Source organism: Labeo rohita, chromosome 2 (genome assembly GCF_022985175.1).
Source record: "Labeo rohita strain BAU-BD-2019 chromosome 2, IGBB_LRoh.1.0, whole genome shotgun sequence".
NCBI classification, from domain to species: domain Eukaryota; kingdom Metazoa; phylum Chordata; class Actinopteri; order Cypriniformes; family Cyprinidae; genus Labeo; species Labeo rohita.
In genome coordinates this window covers 23373981-23395768 of record NC_066870.1, presented here as the reverse complement: position 1 = coordinate 23395768, position 21788 = coordinate 23373981, and the positions used below count along the sequence as shown (strand labels likewise).

Genomic DNA, 21788 nt, shown 5'->3' with positions numbered 1-21788 from the left:
ACATTGATTCTTTCTTGAAGGATGTCAGACCTGGTAAAGCTGTGAAGAGCGTTTTCTCAGATAATATAATTAGCAGGTGTTCAGCACCCACAGCTGGGCTGTGAAATCTGAATCTTTCACTTACGTGGTGGAAAGGCTGTTGGATTCATGTTTTCAGCACTGAATGCTTTCATAAGTAGTTCATAGGTGAGTATTGATGAGGAGGCCTCAGGAGATCACATCTAGAGGGGTTTTGCTCTCCAACTGCATATAATTATTATGTTTATATAAATACACACAAATTAATGTATATATTAAAGAGAAACATGTTATGTACTGAATATTTTTTTTATTTATATATAATATAAATTCTATAAATAATATATTAAATACATATACCTGTAAATATTTCTTAAATATGTACATGAATGTGCTTGTATTTATATAAAAATAATAATTACAGTACACGCACATATATTAGGCAAAGTCAAACTTTTAATTTGTATGCGATTAATTACGATTAATCGTTTGCCAGCCCTAATTTTTATATTAAAATGAAAAATAGCTATTTTAAATGGTAATAATATTTCAAAGTATTTCTGTTTTTACAGTATTTTAATGATATAAATGCAGCCTTGGTGAGCACTAGAGTGTTTTTTTTTTTTTTTTTTTACAAAAACATTGAAAAATCTTACCAAATTTTTGCATGGTACATTATATAAGGTAGATATAATTATATTAAAAAAAAAAAGAAAAATGCAAAATATGGATTCATTAAAAAAATAAAAAACATGACTTGCCATTGGCAAGTGTGGCAAAAAATAAATAAATGAATGCCTTAGACAAGAATTGATATCAAAAATGTATGTAAAATGTATGTAATGAAAATGTATGTTACATTTTTAGAAAAACAAATTGTAAAAATTACTGTTCATGAAATAATTCTTGAAAAAAAAGTATCACGTTTCCACAAAATTATTATGCAGCAAAACAGGTTTCATCACTGATGATAGTAATAAGAAATGTTTCACCAAATCAGCATATTAAAATCATATTAGCATCATGTGACACTAAAGACTGGAGTAATGGCTGCTGAAAATTAAGCTTTGCCATCCCCGAAATTATATTTTTACATTAAAATGGAAAATAGCTGTTTTAAATTGTAATAGTATTTCAAAGTATTTATTTATTATTCTTTTACAGTATTTTAATCACATAAATGCAGCCTTGGTGCGCACTAGAGTGTTAAAAACAATCTTACCAATCTTTTGCATGGTACATTAGATATAATTATTAAAAAAGGTGAAAAAAAGCATATATACATTATTTTTTACCCTGTTTACAACTATTTCATCTTGTTACTGCTTTATTCCAATTGCTTAAATAATCAATAATTTGTTTCCCGGGCAAATGTCAATTCTCCCATTGCCTGCTATCAAAATATCTAATCAGGCAGGAGAATTCCGCAGTAGCCACATTGATTCCCTGTCTGCAGCGTGCCTGCAGTTCATGACAGAGGTTTACGGCCGAATGACCTTGCCACGGAGATTGTTGGTCTTTATTCATCCCATTACCCCATTACAGCGCTGACATAGCAGACCTCACCGTCCCAAATAGGACTCCCATCACTGATGCCGTTAGAGCAGTCAGGCTGCCTGCCTCTCTGACCCACTTTAAATGCTGTCTGTTTCCCAACTCAGCCCGTCCTGTATTGCTGAGCCAAATCAGGGCTGTGAAACAATAGTAATATGTCTTTATTGCAGTGCTGTTTTGACAGTCTGGGGAAGCAGAGGATTTGAAAGGTTTTCAAACAGGTAAAAATAAAGGAAAAACCCTGAATGTGATAATGCCCACATACTGTATCATGTTCACAACCAGTCTATGCATGAGGTTTACCACTTAAAGTGAGGTCTTAATTAAAATGCATTTAAAATTACACTGCAGATTGTACTTTGAAATTATGATTTGTGAGTGAGTCAGGTATTAGATGCACCTCCATGTACCTATGACCTTAATAACAGATCTTGTCGACCAGTGGTTCAGGTTAATGTTAGACAATAAGTTAGTTGTAATACATAAAAGCTATACACACACACAGTTTACATCTCCCTTTCATAATCTAAAAAATGTTTATTATTTTACCTAAGTAAGTTATTGTTTTAGTACTGACCTGAATAAGATATTTCACATAATAGACCACAAGAGAAAATAATAGTTGAATTTATAAAAATGACCCTGTTCAAAGGTCCCCTTGATTCTTAATACTGCGTTGTTACCTGAATGATCCACAGCAGTGTGTTGTTGTTGTTGTTGTTTTTTTGTTTTGGTTAGTGATAGTTGTTCATGAGTCCCTTGTTCATCCTGAACAGTTAAACTGCCTGCTGTTCTTCAGAAAAATCCTTCAGGTCCGACAAATTCTTTGGTTTTTCAGCATTTTATTGTATTGTATTGTATTGAACCCTTTCCAATAATGACTGTATGATGTTGAGATCCATCTTTTCACACTGAGGACAACTGAGGGACTCATATGCAACTATTTCAGAAGGTTCAAACGTTCACTGATGCTTCAGAAGGAAAAACAATGTATTAAGAGCCAGAGGGTGAAAACTTCTTATTTTGTCTAAATATCATATTTTTTCATTTAGTACTGCCCTTCAGAGACTACAGAAGATAGTTACATGTTTCCCAGAAGACAAAATAAGTTAAGTTTCCTTCTGGAACATCAGTGAGTGTTTGAACTGAGTCCCTCAGTTGTCCTCAGTGTGAAAAGATGTCTCTCAAAACCATACAGTCATTGTTGGAAAGGGTTCAAATACACACAACATGCTGGGAAACCAAAGAATTTGTGAGACCTACAGGCAGTTTAATTGTTCAGGACAAACAAGGGACAACAACTATAACTAAACAAAAAACACAGCTGTGGATCATTCAGGTAACAACACAGTATTAAGAATCAAGTGTATGTAAACTTTTGAACTGGGTCATTTTTATAAATTTAACTATTATTTTCTCTTGTGGACTACATGTAAACATCTTTTGCGTGAAATATCTGATTCAGGTCAGTACTAAATAAACAATAACATGCATTTTGTATGAATCCTCTTGTTTTGGTAAAATAATTTACATTTTGCAGATTCTGAAAGGGGGATGTATTATACACCGATGAGCCATTACATTACAGCCACCTATGTAATAACCTGTAGGACCTCCTTTGGCCCACAAAACAACAGCCACACGTCAAGGTATTGATTCAACAAGGTGGTGATAGGTCTCTAGGGCTATCTGGTACCATAATGTCAACAGCAGGTTCTCCAGTTCCATTGCGGGGCATTATTCACCATCAAGTTCCTCAAACTATTCCTTGACAACTCTGGTAATGTGGCATGGCGCATTATTATCCTGTTGGTAATGGCCTTCACCGGCAGGGAACACAGTTGCCATGAACGGGTGCACTTGGTCCACAATGATGTTCAGATACCTGACAGCTGCAGGGATCGTATATCAGTATAATGGGGCCTAAATTGTCCCAAAAAACATTGAAAACAGCAAAACATTACCACAAATGACCTCTGTCAAAAAATCCTGCACAAATAGCATATATAATAACCTGTAACAGGTACAGGTAGAGCTGGGGAAGGTGAAGGGTTTCATATGAACTCTGTAAGCGCGCTATTTGTTGAGTCAACTTAAAATAGTTTGTAACCTGGCTGCCTTAAAATTTTAAGTTCAGTCAACTCAAAAAACGTTTATTCATCTTGAAATGTTAAATTATACTGACAACTTAGATATTTGAGTTGAATCAACTTAAAATTTTAAGGCAGCTGGGTTACTTACCCATCTGTTAAGTTTAGCAAACACAAATATCTAAGTTGTTACTTAATACAACTTAACATTTCAAGTTGACTAAACTTAAAATTTTAAGGCAGCAGGATAACAAATTATTTTAAGCTGACTCAACTTTTTATTTTTTACAGTGTAGTGAATGCCAACCAGCCATTTAAAAATAAAGCAGCAAGCTCATTGGCAGCGTATGCAACATGAACCAATCAGCTTGTGTCAAGTAGTTTAAGAGAGAAAAATAAAGTGAAAAATAGAATTGAATAGAACTACTGCAAATTTAAAAAAAGCCCATTTTTCCTTGTCATTTCAGAGACCCACCTCACCCACTGCATATTCTACTGTTCTAAATGGAGACTTAAAATAGAAAACATAATACTCTGAGAGTTAAGTGGGTAGAGAGACAGACAGTGCGGAGAGAGGAGAGAATAGCCAGAGGACAGATGATGGGTGGGTTCATAATGGTGTCATATGACTCAGGAATTGATTTTTTTCAAGAATCTGTACGGGAACGCCAGACCTATTGGTGATTTGAGATGTTGCCCAAACATATGAAACTTTCAAAACGCCGTTCTAAACTTGTTTACCAACCTCGCAGCAGAAAAACAGTGCCATGTAGCTTACAAAAAACTCTTATCTGGTCTTGGAATCAAATTTCAGTTTAGTTCACAGAGTCTAACATGACAGTAAACAGATTTTTCTCTCTCTTCCCACACGCGCAGGTCTACAGGATGTGCTTCCTGAGTTCCTGCGGAATCGTTTTGTGGAGGCGGCCCTCAGTTACGTGGCGTGTAATTCAGAGGGCGAGCTACTGTGCCGCAACAATGACTGCTGGTGCCGCTGCTCCGCGAAGTTTCCTGATTGTAACTGCCCCTTCGCAGACATCAAAGCCATGGAGGAGAGTCTGCGCAAGAGCAAAGAGTCGTGGGTCAACCTCAACAATGAGTTTATGGACTCAGGTAGGTTAATCCGATGGCTAGGAGTGTTAAAATCTGCTGTATAATCTCTAGAGTTATGACTCCTTTCCACACACACTGGATTGAATGGGAAACTTCTCCAGTTTAGAAAATGACAGGTGAATCTCACTGGTGTATCCCGATGGTGACAAATGATTGATATACTGTCATATTCCCCCAGCATCTCTTTATTGCAGGGTTTCGGAGTTCACTTCAGTGTAAACACATGCACTTTGTGCATAAACATACTATGAAAAGCACATCGGAACTGAAAAAGCACAGACTTAACTTTGATGCGCAACCGCTGCGCCACAGTTCCAGCAAAGTGCTTTTAATTACACTTACATTGATAACGCAGTAGAAATGGGCAGCGGCGTAATGGTTAAGGATCTGTACTGCAAACACAAGGGCTGGAGGTACAATCCCAGGTGTCCGAGGAAATGGGAGCGTTAATGAGAAAACAATCCCACTCTATTACCATTGTGTCCATAGGCAAAGCACTTAACCCCAAGGTGCACCTTAGGGATTGTCTGTGCAATTAGTATACTGTATGGCGCTTTGGATGAAAAGCATCTGTTAAATGTTAAGTCCAAGAAAAAAATAACAACAACCCCTACAGAGTAAATATATTAAAAAGCCACTGTTAATATTCATAAAAAGTATTCATTAAAGGAACAATCAGAAAAGCAGTCAGTGGGTTTCATTAAAAACAAATAAACAGCAGAATTGGATACTAAAATCCATTTTTATTATTATTTAGCCATGCATTCACCACTTAAAGCCATTTATTCAACTCAACTGGTTGAAATGTAATTTAAATGTATTTTATATATGTAAAATACATAATTCTAAAGTTTTAGGTCTTTTTTTTTTTAAAAAAAGACCTAAAAAGTTCTCTCTCTTTCCCCTTATTTTGGTTAAACTAAGAGTGGATTAGTTGACTGTCAACAGTGTTACACAAGCATTATTGCTGCAATTTTTTTCAAGACAATTTAACCAAAACTTTTGTTTATGAAAATATATTTCTAAACATACCATATGCTCCATAGTTCTAGGCTTCCATGTTGAGTATAGACCCAAAGCACTAAAAATGTCAACTAAGTTACCTGTCAACTGTGTTACCCAGTAAAGGTAAAGCAAACATAGATGGTATTTTACGCACATATTCCTACAGATCACCTTTATTTATATAGCACTTTATACAATATAGATTGTTTCAAAGCAGCTATGTAAGGTCATGTTTGGGTTTTTGGGAAAAAGAAAAACTTCTTTCTTCACATTGTCAAATTCTAAATCTACCCCTAATTATAGAATGACCCATATGACGATGATTTCTAGAGGATCATGATTAATGGCTGCTGAATATTCAGCTTTGCTCTTATGGGATAAATTACATTTAAAAAATAAAATTGTAATAATATTTTACAATATTGCTGTACTATATTAAAAAACAACAGCTTTGGTCAATATAACAGACATCTTTCAAAAACTGTGAAATGTGTTTCTAGTTTGTGTTATTGGTCAATTTGTTTCTGAAAACCCAGAAAATGCCTGCAAGGGCCTACAAGTCAATAACAAATGTAGGCTGCTTTGATAAATGGGAGCCACGTTTGGGGTTTAATTCTGAGTTCTTTAAAGTTCACTGACTGTGATCCATTGTACCTTGGAGTAGAAACCTAAACCGACGAGAGAGAAGGAAAAATGTCTGTTTTATTGCTGTTATTGCAAAAACCAGATTGATAAAATCTTTGGACTGAAAAATGTTGGGGTGTGTTTGAAAGGGGAGAAAACCCAAGGTAAAGAAGGCTGAAGAGAAAGAAGCCTGGAAAGATGGCACCTCAGGTTTTTCTCCTAGCTGAGCGTTTCCACATTCAAAGAATGATTCAATCAGGGAGATAAACCCTAGCTGGCTCTAAAAGCTTCTCCTGCTCAGTGATGGAGCATTAATGAAAGCAGCTCAAATCCCTTTAACTGTGGCGCTGCACTCATAAGAACGCATATCTCCTTTCAGCAGGTGAAGTGCTGGGCTTGGGAAAAGGGCTCTTTGACCATAGCATAGCTATAGCGTAAGGGTTTTATTTATGCAGCCTCACAGGAACCTGCCCCTTTTGTCAAGAGGCCAGACAGCAGAGAGAGAACATTCGTTCAGATTTAGAATGGAGAACTGATTTCATGCAGGATTCTGATAAACAATATTAAAAATATCTATGGGGGAAATGCACCAAAACAAAAGCATTAAGCAGGTGCCATGATATCAAATTTGTACATATAGCACCTCTAAAAAAGTACTTAAAATGAATCATACTTAAAATGTATGAATTTCAAATGTACTGGATAACAAATTATTGAACCATATGGTATCTAAAAACAAGTTACGCCTCTAAAAATGTAGACACTTAAATCATACTTAAAATGTATGAATTGCATTATACCCTGATTACAAAATATCGAACCATGAGGTATCTACAAACAAGTTATGCTAGAACTTTTCTCAAAACTAAGAAATTTGTTTTTGCTGTTACTTTAATAAAATTATTTTTTTATTAACGTCACATTATTGTGACTCTTTCTTTTTCTTTTCTTTCTTTCTTTCTTTTAAAGGTCTGCACTCTAAATAAGTCCTTTTTTAAAATGTTTATTAAATTCATACTTTCTTTCTTTCTTTTAAAGGTCTGCACTCTAAATAAGTCATTTTTAAAATGTTTATTAAATTCATTCTTTCTTTCTTTCTTTCTTTCTTTCTTTTAAAGGTCTGCTCTCTAAATAAGTCCATTTTAAAATGTTTATTAAATTCATACTTTCTTTCTTTCTTTCTTTCTTTTAAAGGTCTGTGCTCTAAATATGAGTCCTTTTTAAAATCTTTATTAAATTCATAGAGGAAGGGGGAAAAAAAAAACCACATGGTTTGGCTGAAAGCTATGAAAGCTTTTATCCACCACTGAACAAAAATATTAAAAAAAAGACTTTTTATTTCTGAATTTGAACTTATTCCTGACTTTACATCTCACAATTCAAAATGTAAAAAAAATAAAATAATAATAATAATTATTATTATTATAATTGTGATTTCTATTTGCAACTGCATGTTTATATCTTAAAATTCATACTTTTTATCCCAGATATAAACTAGTTAACATCTCGTAAATTGCATGAAAAGTAAGTCTAAATTGTTAGATATAGACTCAGAATTGTAAGAAAAAAAATGTCAGAATTGTGAGATAAAAAGATAAAAAGCATTTTTTATACCACAATATATATATTTCTCAAAAGCAAATGCCACTTTTAATATATATATATATATATATATATATATATAAAATGCATTTTAAGTGTGATTTAAGTGTCAGGATACTTTGTATATGATTTATTAAACTCATTGTATATGATCTACTATTGGTAATACATAAATTTCTATGTGTATATAGATATGTGTCAGTCACATATCTATGTTATTAAAAACAATAAGATTTGTAATGCATTTTGAAGGATTTCTGAAGGATCATGTGACACTGAAGACTGGATGATGCTGAAAATTGTGCTTTGGTCACAGGAAAAAAAACATTTTAAAATATATATATTCAAATAGAAAACTGTTATTTTAAATAGTGAAAATATTACAAAATTTGACTGTTCATGCTGTACATTAATCAAATTAATGCAGGCTTGGTAAGCAGAAGATATTTCTTTAAAAAGCATTAAAAATCTTACTGTTCACAAACTTTTGACTGGTAATGTACAATACATATGCATTCATATTCAATGAGGAAAAACATAATCAATGACATGGTATAAAAAGCAAAACAGTACTAAAAAAGCAAAACAAAACAATAACCTCCTTTGGCCTTATAGCCTCCTACACTGTGCATCTCAAAAAGGGCAGATAAACACAATCACACCTACACACCAAGACAAACAGAGATACTTCAGGGATGCGAACTCATCTTCCCTCACAATATGCGCCTCAGTGCACTTAGTTCAACTTTGTTCGAAAGTACCACGCAATGACCTTTCCTCAACTGATACTTCCGAAATTACTGTAGCACCGCCCCTGTTGGTGCAGAATAATCCCCACTCATGACCCGAGGTCGGTTTGAACATAAACTGCAAACTTTACTGTCATAAATAATAACACATTAAATCAAGGCTATAAGACTTCCGTTTCAATATCTGACCACTGTTTTAAGATAATATAATATATCAATTTGAGTCTGGCGTACACATCAAAACATGCTAAATGAAACCTTTGCTCTGGTAAACATGTCACGTCAAGTGTTCCAGTAAGGCTTTTAATTTATAATTATATGTGTATACGTGGATTATCATTTTTCCGTCACATACTTTTGAGAAATAATCATAATTCGGGTGCACATTTCATAAAATTACGCTGACGAGCATTTATAGTGGAACTGCTCATTTATGATGCATGTTACGTTCAAAAAGAATCCATTCTGACACGTTAGGAATCGAGAATCGATTTCAAAGGATGGAATTGACTCCATCAAAGGGAATCAACTCCTATTGATAGCCTTTTAAGTTCAATAGAGCTAATCATTGGGTGCTTCTCAAACGGAAGGACACATTCTGAGGATGCCACTTTCCTAGTCTCGTCCTTCCGAGGCTTCAAGGTTAGAGTCTTTCTCAGCAATGGACGCTTGCATGAGATGGTTTAGTAAGCGTGCATGATTACATAATAAAAGTTTCCACCCCCGCAGTCACGGAACGAAAAAACTATTTAGATAAAAATTTGAAGAATACTTTATATTTTATGTTTTTATATTTACTGACTTTTTTATTAATGCATTACAGTTAATGTCATCCGTCTGTGTTCTCCCAGTGGTTAACATTACTCACAGTTTATCATTATGTGATTCAATTACAACAAAAACATGATGCTTTCACCTCAAAAATCTATTTTGTCTTGCATAACGTAATAAAATTGAACAAGCTGAGTGCTGATTCATTTTCAGCAAATTCATTTTTGTAAACTGGAATGTGTGATTGAAGGACACCTGATGCATCCTTCAAAAGAGTCTGAGACAAAACGAAGACTGCCTACTTAAGAATACTTCAAATGGAGGCATCCTTCAACAGAGCTTTATGACATGGTAGCCTAGATGTGTAGCATTACATGGATTCGTCCTTCCGTCTGAGAAGCATCCATTAATTCACCTCTTGGTCATTTACTGATGATGATAAGAAGTTATTTCAGATCGCATGCAGCTGTTGTTGCATTATGACATTGTAAAGGTAAAAATTCAAATAAAGCTGTGTGTGAATGCATATGACTGATTATTATCTTTCTATTATCTTCACTTAGTGAAGTTAATGAGGTTTGCTGTCATTATCATTCTCTTTTCTGCATGTCGAACAGCATCCGACAGCCAAATATTGATTAGCCCATGACTTAGACTTTTTTTTTCCAGAATCAAATAGCCATACGCACAGCTGTTTTTCTGTATTTCTATGCTTCAGTGGTATTTTCAATCATGTTCTGAAGAAAGTCAAGTGTACATTTTGCTTTGTATGCTTAACACTAATCACTTACACTACCAGTCAAAAGTTTTTGAACAATAAGATTTTTTTTGTTTTTCTCTTCTGCTCACCAAGCCTGCATTTATTTGATCATAAATGCAGCAAAAGCAGTAATATTGTGAAATATTTTTACTATTTAAAATAGCTGATTTGATGAATAGAAAGATCCAAATATTTATCTGAATTTATCTGAAACAAAAAGCTTTTGTAACATTATACACTATACCATTCAAAAGCTTGGATTCAGCATAATTATTATTATTATTTTTTTAATACTTGAATACTTTTATTTAGGAAGGATGCTTTAAATTGATCAAATGTGATGATAAAGACATTTCTAATGTTACAAAAGATTTCTATTTCTGATAATGCTGTTCTGTACTTTCTATTAATAAAAGATGCCCGGAAAAATTCTGCTCAGCTCAGCAAATCAGAATATTAGAATGATTTCTGAAGGATCATGGAGTAATAATGCAAAAAAATTCAGCTTTGAAATCACAGGGATAAATTACATTTTAAAATATTTAATAAATACAAAGCAGCTATTTTAAATAGTAAAAATATTTCAAAATTTTAGCTGTTTTTGCTGTACTTTTGATCAAATAAACGGAGGCTTGGTGAGCAGAAGAAATGTCTTTGAAAACGTTAAAAAAATTTTGACTTGCACATTTTTATGAGGTGCAATTCAAAGTTTTCGGTCACATGACTGGCTCAAAGACCTGGTGGGCAAAACATCTATATAACTGCAGCACAAGCCTTTTAATTTTCTATTCGTTTCCAGTCCACAACTATTTAGATCACCTCTGAAAAGATTAAAACGAATATATATAAACAAAATGCAAGTTTTGGCCATTTGCAATCTATATAAAGAACTCGCTGCATATTTCAATCACTAAAAAAAGGAACATTTTAAAACATTTAATGTGAAAACACTTAAAACAGTAATATTAACAGATCAAATTCAGCACACACCTTATTAAGCAAACTTTATACAATCAAGCAGATGAGCCTGAAATATGAACGCAAAGTGTTTTCTTCATAATGGTTTTCTATGGGAAAACATTTCATGTGAAATTTTGCATTGCATTCATATTCTGGGTTTATTTGCTTGCTTATACAAAGTATGCATTAATACTGTCTTCATACATTACTACTTAATGCAGACCTCATAAAAATAACTGGTGGCCATTGGAGGAAAGCCTTGCTTTGCCCTCCATGTGGGCGTTCCTTAAAGGTTGTGACGTCACATGGAAACTACACTGTAAAAAGTACCATTAATTTAACAGTAAAACACTGTAAAAATGCTACAGTAGGAAACTTAAATGTTTAATTATTTCCCCTACTATATACGTATTGGACATTGCACTAGTATACTGTTTTTGGAAGGGAAAAAGACTGTATAATTTACAGTGAATAACCGTAAATTGACATTCACAGAATTCCCTGCATCACATTTCAAATTTGATGTTTTTTTGTTTTTTTGTTGAAATAACTGTGCTTCTTCTTAGTTTTTTCTTATCAGTTTTGTGCATTAGGGTTGTATGTTACATCTAATGTTGTTAAATGAATATTTATTGCGTTATTTCAGTATTTGTGTGTTACCATGATGGTGTTTAGTGTTTGTGTGAATGACAGTGTGCACCTTCTATATATGTTAGCATTTAAAAACTGCTTGTGATAGGCTTTGGTTTGTCATGTGACTTTCTCATCACCACCTGCTTTTGGTGGTTATCAGTGTATTACAAAGATACAAAACAGACTTCAGTACTTCAATAGGTGGTATATTAACATTATATCGGTTAATGAAATTGCGCTATTTAAATGTAAAATCTGATTTATAATTTGGGGCATATGTGAGAAGTACACAATGTTTGCAGGATGGAGAGAGAATCATGAATGAGCAGTTTGTAGCAAATCAGACAAGAGCCAGTGAAGTGAATCGGAGCTTGAGAGTGGATTTCACTTGTCCTTTGGGAGTCAAATCCACTCAGATCAAAGCGATATTAGATAATACTTCAGTTTCAAGTCGGCATGCAAGATTCTTCTCTGTTGTGAGGTGTATTTGAGTGAAACATCTCAAATGTAGGATGGGACTTGTTGTTGTCTGATCTGGATTTTATAAATATATATACACACACATTAGGCATTCACATAAGCATTTTAATTGGAGCAACAGGTTAAACCTTCCATGACTGACCATGTTTACAACAGCAAATTCAGTATTTAAGAGTCAAGAGGTCTGGCAGTATGAACCTCCTGTGTTCCTCATCCTTCACAGCTTGATTAGCTGAACTCTTCCATTATGCTAATTAGAAACTGGCTTGAAGTTCCACAGTGTTATTTAATACATGTACCACCAACCATCAACCTGGCAACATATTGATTCTCATCAGGGTCTGCCAATAGAAATTTTCACTAGTGTTTTGTCCATTTATGAGCTCAATTAGTTGCTAAAGCTCCCAGCATCTGTACTAAGATAAGGTGCTTTTGCGGTTTGAATGTGACAGATAGCAATAAACAACAAATGAAGGTGTTTTTTTAGTGAATTGATTTTTGGTTCAATAAATGGCACCCACTTACCATCCACTAAGGGTTGTATAAAGAGGATTACACTCAGCACACATATTCTGATACGTCCTTCGATCTCACAAAGACTCGACATTTAAACAGGCTTCGTACATTTCCTACAAGGCCTTCCTTAAGAGAAAATGAAAATTTGCTTCAAACTGTTTGATTAATGACTATGTATTACATGTCAAATGTAGCACACTTAATAAACACATCTCCCATTTGGCATTTGATTAACTTCATTCAGGTTGTAAATGACTTCACCATGCTTCCCATTACCTCATAAACTGAGTAAATCAAAGGTAGATTAGCATGGCACATGTGGTCGATGCTGTTTTTAGGATTAAAGAACGGCGTGTGCCGAGTTCTCCGGCATGTGCAAGATTTTAGGAGTCCATTCACTTCGGGTTAAATCAGCTAGCAGAACGAATGGATTCGCCCAGCAACAGCGCTGGTTAGTCTAAGAAGGGATTATACAAAACTGTACTACTGTCATAAACATGATACTTCTCCCCACCAAATCCCACAAGTGCTTCACTTTTGCTAAAGAAGCCAATAAACAACTCAGCATAGGTCGACCTATCGCAGAGTCGCAAACGCCGAAAATGCCAGTTCCTTATTTAATATTTGCATGTTGCTTCGGGGAATAATTGCGGCGGATTTAGAAAATGAATTATGCATAGCATGTCCTTCCCTTATGTTTTGCTGTTGCCATTAACTAAGTACGTTTAACAGTTCAGATTCTAATGGGATGTTTAAGATGTCAAGCCATTTTTTTTTTTTTTTTTAGCAGAACAGCAGGTTGATTATTTTTATCATCAAAATGTTACTTCAATGTTTACATTTTTTACCTAAAAAAAAATCTGACTTGCAAAATCCATGCAAATAGAGCTTCTAACCATTTTGGAAAAATAATATTTATTTATTTATTATGAAATGCTACTACGCACATCTACTTTTTCTGAGCTGGAAAGCTTTCTGACACTAGTTTTTGCATTAGGTTTTGATTTATACTCGTCAATGGGGTTAAAAAACTTTTATCACGAATATATGGTTAATATGAAAGTTTGGTTCCACCATGGGAAAACAATTGTGAGAATTGTGAGATAAAAAGTTTTCTATTATTATTTTTTATTCTGCACTGTAAAAAATGCTGTTCCCATTTTACTCAGTAAAACTGAGGCAACTATTTGCATCAGACTTTTACGTATTTTGAAATTATCTTATTCTTGTTTGTTCTATTAGACTTTACATGTTTCCAACTTGAACTCTTAAGTAATGGCAACTCAATTTTTTCAATTGGCAACTCATTTTTTTTCAGTTTACAAAATATAGTTGTAAGTTCATAAAATAAACCATATTTTTGTATTCTATAGATGTTTTTAATTTGTATTTAAATATTTTAAATAAAAATAAATCTATTTTTTTCTACAATAGTGTAATGAAACAGTAAACAGGCGTCTCAGAACAAATTAAACAGTAAACAGGTGTCTCAAAACAATGTATTTACTTTACAATGTTACAACAGTGCAAAAACGAAAATTACAGAGGATCATTAACACTACTGATAACACTTTAGTTTAGAGACCAACTCTCACTAATAACTTGCTTATGTGGTGGGAAAAAAATGCAAGATTTAAACTCAGAATTCAGAGGAAAATGTAAGAATTGCAAGCAATAAGCTCATAATTATGACATATGAACTCAAAATTTCGTAAAAAAAAAAAGAGAAGTCTGAATTGTGAGATAAAAAGTTGCAATTACCTTTTTTATTTTATATTCTGTGGTGGAAAAAAAATGCAAGATGTAAACTCAGAATTCAGAGGAAAAATTCAGACTTGCAAGTTATAAACTCAAAATTATGAGATATGAACTCAGAAATGCAATAAAAGAAAGTCTAAATTGTGAGATAAAAAGTCACATTTATCTTTTTTTTTTTTATTCTGTGGTGGGAAAAAAAATAGCAAGATCTAAACACGGAATTCAGAGAAAAAAGTCTTATGAGATATGAACTTAGAATTGTGAGACAAAAAGTCACATTTACCCTTTTTTATTCTGTGGTGGAAAAAATTTGTGAGATGTAAACTCAGAATTCAGAGAAAAATATCAGAATTGCAAGCTATAAACGCAGAATTATGAGACAAGAACTCAGAAGTCTGAATTGTGCAAAAAAAAAAAGTCACTTTTTTTATTCTGTGGTGGAAAAAATTGTGAGTTGTAAACTCATAATTAAGAGAAAAACATCAGAATTACAAGCTATAACTCAGAATTATGAAATATGAACTCAGAATTGTGAAAATGTCAGAACTGTGAGATAAAAAGTTGCAATTATAAGCTTCCATAGATAACACACTTGTCATGTGATATTCCTAATGCTTAGAATTCTTCTGTGATTACATTCATACATTTACTATTCCCTATTCACATTCACCATGAATTTTTTGCACTGCTCAGGGCTGCACAGTTTAACTAACACATCACTATTTGTCACACACACAGACACTTTTCCTTGTTCCCCCTTATAGCACAGACACTCAACGAGAGGCTTTAGGGAACAGTCGCTCTTGTGCATCTCAGAAAAGTCCAGAAACTTTTGCAAAGGCTTTCTAGAAACTCCAGGAAGTTGCTGTCAGGAAGTTGTTGTTGAGCAAGGGAAGAGGATGGACAGTGCAGAGCACAGTCAGGCAGATGATTTCTAGAGAAAGGCATTATTTGAAGCTCCTGTCAGGAGCTCTCCTGACCTTCCATCTCACTGTGGTTCCCACTGGGCCCAGACTGACAGATAGGCCCTGGCTTAGGGACATCATCTTCAGCAAGGTCCAATGTTGGACGCTGCAGATGTTTCCAAAGGCCTCTGTGGGTGTGCAGTCAGTTCCTGGTCGTGTAGGACAGCTCCGTAACACATTGACAACATCTCGACACCCACTCACACTTACACACCGTAAGCACACTCACACACACACTCAGGGTTTGACAGCCTAATACCATAGGAAAACCTTTTGAAGCTACTCAAAGAACTATTTTTTTTTTTCATGTACTGTACAAACTGGTGCTATTACAGAACCAACAAGGGCTTTGTTTTTTCCTCTCTTTTCCATAACACTTCTCCCAGTGCATTTTTATTCATACATATTTCCTACGGAAGCAGGTATTTATTTATTTATTTATTTATTTATTTATTTTAGCTAGTAGGCTTAAACCAGTTCATTTTTCTTTCATACACATTTATTCATTTAGCTAGTTAGTTAGTTGTATTATTATGTTGTATTATTTTTAGTATTTTATATAAAGCTACTATACAAAAGCTAAAGTCAAGCCAAAGTTTCATTTAGCTAGTTGTTTCATAATTTCTCCAACTTCTAAATATTTATATTAAAATTAAAGTGAAAATTAAAATTTTAAAATTAAAATCTAATGAAAAGTAAAGTACAAATAACTGTGGCAGTGTTATATTAGTATCAGTGAAATCGGTATCAGTTTGTATTTTACATTTTATTTTTAGGTTTATTTTAATGGACATTTAAAGTTGCAATGGAACAGATGCAGTGTCAATTTTTTTTTTCTGTATTGTGGCTAAAATAGAAAGAAAAACTAGTCTAATTAATTGATATGCAGCTTACACAATTAAAAAAAAAAGAAGTTTATTTTAAAAGTCCTATGAAATATGTTTTATTATGATTAATTAATTAATTTGTTTGTTTGTTTGTTTGTTTATTTATTTATTTTGTCAAATTCATTCAATTTATTTATTTATTTATTTTTTTTATTTTTTTTTTACCAAATTCTGTGTTTGCCATTAATTTTCTGGATTTCATTTTAATAGTATAAATGCTATTTAATGGTCTAAATGTATTAATATTTTTATTTTATTTTATTGTATTTTATTTTATTTTATTTTATTTTATTTTATTATTTTTTTTTTTTTTTTTTTTTCAGAAATACCGTGTATTTACATTTTTCTGATAAATAATTACAGATAAATAATTTTTCTGGTAAATATTCCTTAAAAAATAATATTTTTATAATAATTTTATTAGTAGTAGTAGTACTATTATCATTACATTTTACATGAATGTAGTGTCAAATCTTAGTTTTTTTCTGTATTGTGGTGTAAATTTGAGTTTTCATTTTGATGTCAAAAAGATAAATTAATGTCGGCGCCAACAGCCTTGTGGTTAGCGCACCAACATATAGCACAACTGTGCTTGCGGTAACCCGAGTTCGAATCCTGTCTCGAGGTCCTTTGGTGATTCTACTCCCCTCTCTCCACCCAGTACTTTCCTGTCCATTAAAGGCCCAAAAAAATAAATTAATAAAATACACAAATGAATAATATGCATTTAGAAAATAGGGTGCATTTTTATTTCATGCTGACTTTAATAATTATTTGTAATGTTAGCATCATAACATGTGAAATACAGCTAAAATATGACTTAATTTTGTCATTTATAAACAGTGAGAAAGAATGTGTAGCAATAAAAGAAACAAACCAAATCAACATAGAAATGTCAAGACAGTCAAGATTTCAGGCCCTTGTGTGCTTATGAAAAAAACCTAATCCATTACAGTAATGAAACGAATGTGCTGGTAGCTTTACACTTGAAATATAGTAAACAAACCTACTCGCATTTAGATAAACAAACAGGTACAAACTACTACGAAGAAGCTTTATCACATAGTGACACTCGGAGTGACTGCTGAGAAACCTTGTTCTGCACAACTGCATATATTTTCTGCCTTGATAAGCAGCTGTCATTAAATCTGGCAGGTGGCCCAGGCAAAATGAGGATAGATTTGTGCGGTGCGGCGTGTGCAAAATGAGTTTTCGGCTCTGAGAAAAAATACTGTCATTGTCATCAGCGACGGTATTAGAAGTGTCACTTTCTGACTGCCTGCCACTTAGGCTTGTAGGTAGTCCGAGCACTTCCCGGCTCTCCTTCTCCTGACAAATGTGAGAGACAATGGCAGTTCATCTTGTACGCGGCCTGATCTATGTGCTCGTGTAAAGGGAAAAGGATCAAATCCACATGGGGTAATTCGAGTAGGGTGAGATGGGCTTCAATTCAGGTCACATTTCTTGCTGAGATCACCCACTGAGCACCTCTAAATAATGTCATTTGGAGAGACCACACTCCCACATGCTCACACACAGCTATAAAAAGACATTACTATTCTGTGGCACTATTCACCACACAGTTTAGACAACAGACCGTGGAACTGATACAAAGATTGTGACCAGGAGGACTGCTGTCGTAGATTGGATTATCTCGAAATAAATGGAGGACAGAAATGAATCTTATCTTTGAAGAAATCCAATATTCTGCTCTAAACATCTGCTCTTCTAGGATCCATAAGCACTGTGTCCTGCAATATCTTAATACAGAGAGACAATGATTTTTCTGATAAAGTAGCAGATCATATTTTCTCATCCATAACGTTGTAGTAATTTCATTGTGACTAAATTGTCTGTATTAAAAATAGCACCCACACATAAAAAAGAGAAAGTTTTAAGTTTGCTGCAAGATTTCAATATGTACCAAGGATATTAGACTATACTCAGTACAAAATGTGAATTTTATTTTGGAAAAAAGAGGGAAACAGTTCCTGTATCATTAGCATAGCAAACAGAATATCATTAACATATAGTCATCTACATAAAGTTTGCAACAATTAAACATTTTCTAAACTTGTGCATTTAAAGCCAGAAGTTCTGTACTGACATTTAAAAAGTGTACAGTCAAAGCAGTAGAATGGAAAACACGCTTTTAAAAGTTGATCTTTTTTAACCTCAGCGCTGTATTTTTAGAACGACATTCGCAAGACTCTGCAAAAGACATGACTGCAAAGTGCAAAAGTTCACAGGTAGCATAAGAGGCCATTCATACGGAATACATTTTTTTTGCAACAGAAGACGGTAGCTTTTATTTGACAACTGGAACAACTTGAGTTTGCTCTCAAATTTGAAGAGCATTAATACAGTGAACTAAAGGTATCAAGCTGAATATACAGGACCCTATGAAATTTGATGTAGTTAGATTTTTTTTTTTCCCCAGTTCCATTTTATTTTTTATTTTTATTTTATTTTATTTTATTTTGTATATATATATATATTTTTTTTCATTTTAAATGAAAAAAAAAAAAATCAGAAAGTATGTCTCATTAATTGAAATCATAAAGCTTGCACAATAAAAATAAAAAAAGTTTAACAAAAATCAGTTTTATTTTACCAAATTGTGTCTTCCATTAATTTTCTGAAATTCCATTTTAATGGTTTCATTACATTTTAGTAATCAAAAGCACCTTTATAAGTGACTCATTTTATTGTTTGAAAATTATTTATTTATTTACTTATTTATTTTATTTATTTATTTTTCTGAAATACCGTGTATTTACATTTTTTTTTTTCTGGTAAAAGTAATTCTGGTAAATTTCATAAAAAAATAAATGTTTTAATAATAATTTTATTGATAGTAGCAGTACTATCATTACATTAAGTAATATATTTTTGTCACAGTTTCTTCAAGTTAAACCTAACCTAATTTTAGCCTAATAAGCTGTAAAGGCCTGTATGTTTGTATACTGTATGATATGACAATAGTTTTTCTCAAAAGAAACAGTAAAATGCTCATGAAGTGACTCAGCAGTTCTAGAGATAAAAGGAGGCGGCAGAGGCTGAAAACATTGTAAGCATCACACATGCTTCAGTATGTCTGTAGTAAACTAAACTTTGCGCCATTTATTCACACAGAAACACACAGAATATGCAGGATTTGTATTTAAATAGTATTTTGCGGCTTAATATTCATAGACACTAGTCCATATCGCAAATTTGATTCAAGTGTACTGACTTTTGATTTATTTATTTTGATTTATTTGATTTATTCAACCCAAATTTGGCAAATTGTGTGACATTCTGCGTTATAGAGTAAATTCTATTTTTATGACTGGATTCCTGCGATTCCGTCCACGTGGTCCTACATATATATATAGAGAGAGAGAGAGAGAGAGAGAGAGAGAGAGAGAGAGAGAGAGAGAGAGAGAGAGAGTAGGCTATTGTGCAGTGAACATAAGACCATACGCTAAACCTGGGGTCCTCAACTCTGGACCTCAAGATCCACTTTCCTGTAGGGATTAGCTCCAACCTGGATTAAACACAAAACTAAACTCTGCAGGAAAGAGGATCTTGAGGTCCAGAGTTGAGGACCCCTTCGCTAGGCCATAGCGTCCAACCACTGGTATTACAGTCGTACCAGTGTGAAAATTATGATGACAAGTCTAAATGTTCTCATAATAGCACATATTGCACCTGTGATAGCTTCCCATATTCAAATCTCATGCTAATTATATTTCAAAAGCATGTGCAGCTGTTTTGAAAGCATTTCAACCCTGCAAAGCTAACAACTAGCTGTGTTGTAAGAATCAGTCATGTCCAAATTAATTGCTCTAATTAGCATAAAGCTGGTTGAGACAGTCATCGGAGAGGCACAATCAATAACTTCATTCATCACTGGAGGATAGGCCTTGATGCATGTTACATAAATTCATCAAAATCAAAAGGCACTCCAGCAGTAGTGGGAAAAGATTGAGTGGTTAATGGTGGGTGAGAAGTATAGGCTTTCCTGCATGTCAGAGATACTCAGTCAACAGCTACTTATCATGTTCACATTTCTTTTGTTCTGTGGAAAGGAGGCTTTACAATCAAGCTCTGGCATCGCTCCATCTAAATGAACTTTTTCATTATGGTAAAGTATGAAAGGGTTAAAGTCTGTCTGACAGCCGTTTAAAATTAGCAGTAAAGAGGGATGCACAGTACTATATATCAGTCCAATATTGATTATCAGACAATATTAGAGAGTCTTATTCAGTCCATTATTGGATATTTCTGAAAATATTAAATATTAAATGTATGCATATTTGTCTTATCTTTGTCAATTATCACTCAGTTAAAGTTCATCCTCAGATATAATTTAATAACACTATATGACTGTTAAATTATTTTTCCTTACTGTACATAATACATACACATTATTATTATTATTATTATTATGCAAATATGGTTATATAGATTAAAATAAATATAATACTTATTAATATTTATAAGTATTATTATAATATTTTATACTAATACTGGTGTTAACTACATCAAAATATGATTGGTTATTATTATTATTATTATTACTATTATTAATGCAAATATGGTTATATAGATTAAAATAAATATAATCATTATTAATATATATAACCACAGCATATTTTTTAACCTTTATGATTTTTTTAATTATATAGAACTGCTCTTAATAATTTTTTTTGCTAAAACTATATGACTGTTACACTTTTTGTCTTATTGTACACTATAATAATAATAATAATAATAATAATAATAATAGTTATTAATATTATTATTATTATTATGCAAATATGTTTTTTATAGATTACAATGTATAATAATTATGTATAATGTATAATAACGTATAATAATGTTAACTGCATCAAAATATGATGAGTGGAACTGAAGTTAATATATAATTGGTTAATATATAATTAATTTTACATATTGTGATGCCTAAATTTACGCATTGCACTTCAAATTATTATTTGCAGTTATTTCTGTTTTATTTTTATACAAAAAATATAACTCACGATTAGCATTTATTTATTGGACCACAGCATATTTTTAACCTTTATGACATGGTTTTCTAATTATATAAAATCAATTGTGCCCTTTTCGGTTCAGTTTATAAAACTGACCCTAATCGTTTAAAATCAACATTTTTTTAAAATGTGCTAACACTATATGACTTAAATTATTTATTATTATTTATTTATTCTTTTTTTTCTGTACATTATAATAAAATAACAATAATAATTATTATTATGCAAATATGGTTATAGATATATTAAAATAAATATAATATA

General features: G+C 32.8%; 1 protein-coding gene across 1 annotated transcript in view; it reads left to right on the top strand.

Moving 5' to 3' along the window:
• brinp2 (bone morphogenetic protein/retinoic acid inducible neural-specific 2) overlaps window positions 1–21788 on the top strand; it is a 117038-nt gene that overhangs the window by 72341 nt on the left and 22909 nt on the right. The window contains 1 exon segment of the mRNA XM_051134684.1: window positions 4539–4775. Coding sequence (XP_050990641.1) covers window positions 4539–4775 — 237 coding nt within the window.